This window comes from Rhagoletis zephyria, unplaced genomic scaffold, assembly GCF_001687245.7.
Source record: "Rhagoletis zephyria isolate East Lansing unplaced genomic scaffold, Rhagoletis_zephyria_1.1 Rzeph_scaffold_10030, whole genome shotgun sequence".
Lineage (NCBI taxonomy): Eukaryota > Metazoa > Arthropoda > Insecta > Diptera > Tephritidae > Rhagoletis > Rhagoletis zephyria.
This window is the reverse complement of record NW_016167108.1, coordinates 1,657-8,524: the sequence shown is the minus strand read 5'-3', so window position 1 is coordinate 8,524 and position 6,868 is coordinate 1,657. Positions and strand designations below refer to the sequence as shown.

At 37.8% G+C, this 6,868-nt stretch overlaps 1 protein-coding gene across 3 annotated transcripts in view; it reads left to right on the top strand.

The window, feature by feature from the left end:
- Positions 1–3,021, top strand: part of LOC108376198 (membrane alanyl aminopeptidase) — an 8,451-nt gene extending 5,430 nt beyond the window's left edge. For all 3 annotated transcript variants that reach the window (XM_017632390.1, XM_017632391.1, XM_017632392.1), the window contains exons 3-7: positions 32–190; positions 269–743; positions 812–1,053; positions 1,260–2,387; positions 2,501–3,021. In XM_017632390.1, the coding sequence (XP_017487879.1) occupies positions 32–190; positions 269–743; positions 812–1,053; positions 1,260–2,387; positions 2,501–2,801 (2,305 nt within the window). In that variant the 3' untranslated portion in view covers positions 2,802–3,021. The remainder of the gene's footprint in view (positions 1–31; positions 191–268; positions 744–811; positions 1,054–1,259; positions 2,388–2,500) is intronic.
- The last annotated feature ends 3,847 nt before the right edge of the window (positions 3,022–6,868 follow it).

Below are 6,868 nucleotides of genomic sequence, written 5' to 3'. Positions count from 1 at the left end.
CACATTTATAAATAACTTATTTTGCTTACAGGTGGATTGGTTCTACGCAATTCCAAACGCACCATGCGAGACGTGCCTTCCCCTCGTTCGACGAGCCGAAATTCAAGGCCACCTTCGACGTGACAATCCGTCGCCCTAAAACGTTTAATTCTTTTGGCAATACCCGTATTTTACGAACAGACAATTTTACGTGAGTTATACAATACTTAAATTTGTCCAGTGAGTGCTTTCGCTTTAATTTAACGAAATTTAATTTCCAATATTGCAGTGATTATGAGGAGGACGTGTACGCACCAACGCCACGCATGTCCACCTATTTATTGGCATATATCGTTTCCGAATTTAAGCAACGTAAAAACGACAAATTCGGCGTAATTGCGCGTGAAGAATATTATGATCAGACAGAATACAGTTTTACTGTTGGTCAAGAAATTCTAGATAAATTGAGTGACTACTTAGGCATTGATTATTATAGCATGGGCAACGATAAGATGGACATGGCTGCCATTCCCGACTTTTCAGCCGGTGCCATGGAAAACTGGGGTCTATTGACCTACAGAGAACGCGCTTTACTTTACGACTCAAACTCCACAACGCTAAGTGCTCAGCAATCTATTGCCGCTGTCGTTGCTCACGAGCAGACCCATATGTGGTTCGGTGATTTGGTGACATGCGACTGGTGGAGCTACACATGGTTGAATGAGGGCTTCGCACGCTACTTCCAATACTTTGGCACACATATGGTGCGTATTGAATATTGTGCCTGGAGTTATTTATTGTTAAAAATTTCGTTTTGTTTTTTGTCCTGCAGGTTGAAACTCACATGTCGCTGGATCAACAATTCTTAGTCGATCAATTACAAGTGGTAATGAGCATGGACTCTACCAATAGCACCAACCCAATGAGCGATGAAAACACGAACACGCCTTCGGACTTGAATCGCATGTTCAACAGCATTTCATACAACAAGGGTGCGAGCATTATCCGCATGGTTAAATATGCTATAGGCGAAGAAAATTTCAGGAAATCGTTGCAAACTTACTTGGCGAAATAGTATGTCTTATCAGAATTTGTATAATACAGTTCAGTTTTTCATTTGAGATTTTATTTTTCTCGCTTAGCAAATACAATAATACCGCTCCTGCTTATCTTCTCGAGGTTTGGCAAGACTATTGGCCTGCTGAAACAAAACAGTATTCAGANATACTTGTATAATACAGTTCAGTTTTTCATTTGAGATTTTATTTTTTCTCGCTTAGCAAATACAATAATACCGTTCCTGCTTATCTCCTCGAGGTTTGGCAAGACTATTGGCCTGCTGAAACAAAACAGTATTCAGAAGCCGTATTCAACAGCTTCACCACCCAAGTGGGCTACCCGCTCATCACTGTAAAGTTGTCTAGTGACAAGAGTTCTTTCCTCATCAATCAGACCCGTTTCCTGCTGAGAGATCAGAGCACATCAGACCCTAACTTACTATACACCGTCCCAATATCATATACGACCAACATAGAAAGCAACTTCGAAGACACAACGCCTAAATTTTATCTCCCTGCCTCGAAATTAAATGTAAATGTGGATCTGGCGAACAGCGTAGATTGGCTCATTGTTAACGTACAAGAGTCTGGCTACTATCGCGTTAACTACGATGAAACTACTTGGCATGCCATTCATCATGCCCTAACCTCTGCAAACTACAGTAATATCCACCAGCTGAATCGTGCGCAAATAGTCGATGATCTGCTGAATTTGGCGCGTGCTCATATTATCGAGTACGAACTGGCACTTAACGTACTCGAGTACTTGGAGAGCGAAACTAATTACCTGCCATGGACTGCGGCCTTCAATGCCTTCTCTTACATCGGCATTCGTTTGGGCAGCGACACTGAAAGCTTCGCTTCCTACATTCTCGAACTCACCGCAAAAGCCTATGAAGAGCTCGGTTTTGAGCCACGCAGTAATGATACTTCACTGGATATCTATAATCGTGCAAAAATTCTCTCCTGGTCCTGCAAGTATGGCCGTGAAGATTGCATTCAAAAGTCAAAAGAACATTTTGCCAAAATCAATACGGCCGCAGTGCCTGTGAACATTCGTTCAGCTGTGTACTGTAATGCTCTGCGTTACGGTAATGAAAGCGATTACGATACACTGTTCAAAAAATTTTTGACCAGCACGTCTGCAACTGAGCAAACGCTAATCCTTAGCACACTGGGATGTGTTACGGATAGTAAACTCATTGAGAAATACTTCTGGGCCATTGTAGGCGATCAAATTCGTCGTCAGGATAAATCGAGCGCACTAAGCAGCCTGTACACTGAAAACAATGAAAATGTGGAACCTGTCTATAAACTGGTCACTGAAAACTATGACGCACTTGCTGAATCGTAAGTATTTTCCTTCTCTAAACATATACTAGGTACTATTTATATATACATTGTTTTTTATTTTCATTCATACAATGTTGGAAAATCTGCCTAGTTAACTTCTAATTTTACAGATTGGGCAGCTATTCCACAGTTGCTACAGTAATTTCAAATCTAGCCGCACGCTTTACCACTGAGAGCCAACTACAGAATTTGAAAGAGTTTAATGAAAGGAACAAGTCCAATTTTGGCAGTTCCCAGTCAACATTGGTGGCAGCTGAGACTACGGCGGAGGAGAATTTAGCGTGGGCTACGACTAGACTAACAAGCTTTAAGAACTATTTGGTGAAACGCAAGAGCAACGGTGCGACTGCCAATACTTTTGCTGTGCTAACACTGGTTGTCTGTGCGGCTATCGGTCGCTTCCTGCAGTAAATTCATCTTCGGTCGTTTAGTAGTAATACATAGGTATATTCCTATATAAATATAAAGGCTTTTGTAATTTAATAGGTTAAAAGCTATTGAAAATGTCAATCTGTTTTCTCGTTGATAGATTTTGTATGTAAAAATGATAAGTTGAATATGAATTTGTGAGTAAGAATTCAAGTCTGGAATAAAAACAATTATTAATTAAACAATATACTACTTACATACATATACATATATGTATTTCAAATATTACATCGGAATAAAAGAGTTACTTAGTTTTCATTCTTNAAGTCTGAAATAAAAACAATTATTAATTAAACAATATACTACTTACATACATATACATATACGTATTTCAAATATTACATCGGAATAAAAGAGTTACTTAGTTTTCATTCTTACCGCACTGAAACTCTGCCAGTGGTACCTGGTGGCACTCGTTTCCCGCTGTAATCGTTTAAGCGGTTTCCAATAAAACGCGCCAGTCGCTTTCATCTATGCCAACCGACACCAGTTGTAAAGCCATGTCCTTCTCCAAATGGTTACTCAATAGCAAATGCATTCCTCTTCCCAAGATATCTCATTGAATACATTGCACTCGTTGTTTTGAGCCTCGTTACGCAAAAAAATCCTCGTATGACACCCCCTTCTCTTGATGACAGCCACTTCACACAGACAAAGGCCCAACATTTGAGNCAGCCTCGGACCGCAAAAAAATCCTCGTATGACACCCCCTTCTCTTGATGACAGCCACTGCACACAGACAAAAGCCCAACATTTGAGGACATGCTTCTGGAGTGTCAGGACCTTTAGGGGAGGGGGTATTTAATATGGCGCATATGTATGTATAATATGGCGTCTATGTATTAAAACACCCCCCATGGGTCCGCCACTGACTGACACGTAGTTTAACGCCCAAAAGGCCCGCTCCCCCACTGGATCCGCCACTGACATCTACCATGTAAATTTGCGCAAATTCTTTGTCATATTTCTGGTGGGCGAGAGAATCCATCGACGTGTACCATTGATCACCCCGGTGAAGGAGTATCTCGCCGCAATCCCTATCAAATCGAGNGTATGTATAATATGGCGTCTATGTATTAAAACACCCCCCATGGGTCCGCCACTGACTGACACGTAGTTTAACGCCCAAAAGGCCCGCTCCCCCACTGGATCCGCCACTGACATCTTCCATGTAAATTTGCGCAAATTCTTTGTCATATTTCTGGTGGGCGAGAGAATCCATCGACGTGTACCATTGATCACCCCGGTGAAGGAGTATCTCGCCGCAATCCCTATCAAATCGAGGTTTTTCAACATCTCCTTTGTTTGCGAAGAAGCCTCGGCGGAACAGAAAGACGATGCGACCAAAGACTTCTTCTTTAAACAATACATTTATCATGTTAGACGATTTCAATTCTACGGTGTACAGAGAAAGGAAGGAATTATAAAAATTGGCAAAATATTTAGCTAAGCTCCGCCAATAACATTGTACAACACCAAAATAACGTGGTTTTGACAACAGATTATGTAAACGGGGAGATTCGGTGAATCCAAAGGCGCATAGTCGAATCTTACGACATATATTTTTCCCCTAATTCCTAATTCCTAATTTTTTGAAAATTAAGTTTGGAATATAAAAATTATAATTTGCTAGCTTGATAAATTTGATTATTTAATTTCAAAGTCGTCATATATAGTTAAATTAACCGTCAATCTGACCAGATTTGTGGAACATAGAGAGATTTTTCCTAATCATACTCCAGGCTGTTTGATAAATCACCGCGCATCCGAATAAAAATTCCTATTTTTTCCTACGCTAATATATTCTTTCCCTACCAAATTCCCTAAAACATTTAGCCATATAATGTTTTCCCACTCCATATTTTCTCTAAATATAAAAAATGTATTTAAATAAATTTACCTAAATTACTGAAATTAAATTACATAAAATTTCGATCAAGCTGCAATTAAAGAATGAGAAGCATTGAGTGATTTTTTTTTATTGCTTGAGAGCCACATTNATTTTTCAAGATCTCCTTTGTTTGCGAACAAGCCTCGGCGGAACAGAAAGACGATGTACGGTGTACAGAGAAAGGAAGGAATTATAAAAATTGGCAAAATATTTAGCTAAGCTCCGCCAATAACATTGTACAACGCCGAAATAACGTGGTTCTGACAACAGATTATGTTAACGGGGAGATTCTGTTAATCCAGAGACGCATAGTCGAATTTTACGCCAAATATTTTTGTTATACATTTTAACGAGTTCTGACGCAGTTTTAAAGGGATTTTTTTTTCGTAGTTTGCAAAGGGTCCTAATTTTTTGAAAATTAAGTTTGGAATATAAAAATTATAAGTTGCTAGCTTGATAAATTTGATTATTTAATTTCACCTATTTCACTTGGCAAAGTCGTCATATATAGTTAAATTAACCGCCAATCTGACCAGATTTGTGGAACATAGAGAGATGTTTCCTAATCATACTCCAGGCTGTTTGATAAATCACCGCGCATCCGAATAAAAATCCCTATTTATTCCTACGCTAATACCTTCTTTCCGTACCAAATTCCCATAACATTTAGCCATATAATGTTTTCCCACTCCACATTTTCTGTAAATATAAAAAATGTATTTCAATAAATTTACCTAAATTACTGAAATTAAATTAAATAAAATTCCGATCGAGCTGCAATTCAAGAATGAGAAGCATTGAGTGATTTTTTTTTATTGCTTGAGAGCCACATTAAAACGCTTGTAAAGCCAAACTTCGAAATTGCGTTCGACATTTTTACTCAAGTTTTTGTTGCTTAATTTCAGTGTGAAAACTATAGTGGTAAAATAAATGATCTTCAACTAAAACTTATTTGCCGTTAGAATAATATCTGTAGTCATAAGCAATAACCGCCTTAGTCGACTTAAGAAAAAATTGAGTTGTGTATGCTATCGTATTCTGCAACTACTATTCCATGTGTATGTGTGTGTATCCCCATCTCGCCAGCTAGGCTATTTAAAAATTTATAGACGGACATATTTTAGTTTCCCCATAAGGTGAACATTTAGGCGGTTATTGCTTATGGCCACAGATATAAAACCGTGACAAGGATGCACACCTGCAAGAATATCAAACAAAATTTTTAATGTAGGCCTTTTTTTAAATTAAGGACATTTTTTTTTTTGCAGACAATTTTTGCCAAAGAACAATACACTTAGAGGGGATTTTCTTAAACACTTAAAGTCTTAAGCCGTGTAAACTCGTAATTTTACGGGGCTATTAACGCGAACACGCCCTTGTGCCAATGCGTAAATAGTGGGATGTTCGATTACTCACTTTTTTCCAAAACCGGTTTTCGGGTTATTCGAAAATTACAAACCGCATAAACTGGGTTTATTTTACATAGCTTTCATACAGTGAAAATGCTTACACTGTAAAAAAAAATTGTGTAAATTTCCTAACTAAAAGGTAGGTTACTGATTTCGTACCTTATTATTCGCGAAATTACATCTTCGATTATTCAGCGAATAGTTTGTTTAAATTTCGGACTTTTTAGAGTGTTAATATAGCTGCTGTGGTTTGCGTAAATTTACTACGAAAGTGTGTACAAGCTACAAAATAATACACATCTGCTGTTTGATTCCACCCGTAGAATTGTGTAACGCCGCTAACAAAAAGGATTTTTACACACGAAAATGTGAAAACAAGGAAAAAACATATTCATCGGTTAAATTTACCAAAAAATTTTAAAATTAAACAAAAATATACTCGATTTATAGTCGCATTTTAAAACAGATTTTTTATAGTGTATGTTGGTATTAAGTCATGACCAAAAATTAAAATAAAACTATTAACAGTAAATATAGGTAATATTTAGAAAAGAGGAAAATAAAACAAGTTCAAAGTGTTTTTGGATCAAAAGTAAAGCAAATAACAATCAGTGAAAAATTGACGTTTGGCATTATTTTAACTCCCAGCAACGTCAAAAGAAGTTTTTCAAATTGAGGTTGCCCCTCTGCACACAATGGCAAATCTCTGAGTGTACCGAGGTGGATTAAAAGTGCAGATCTCTCCATTT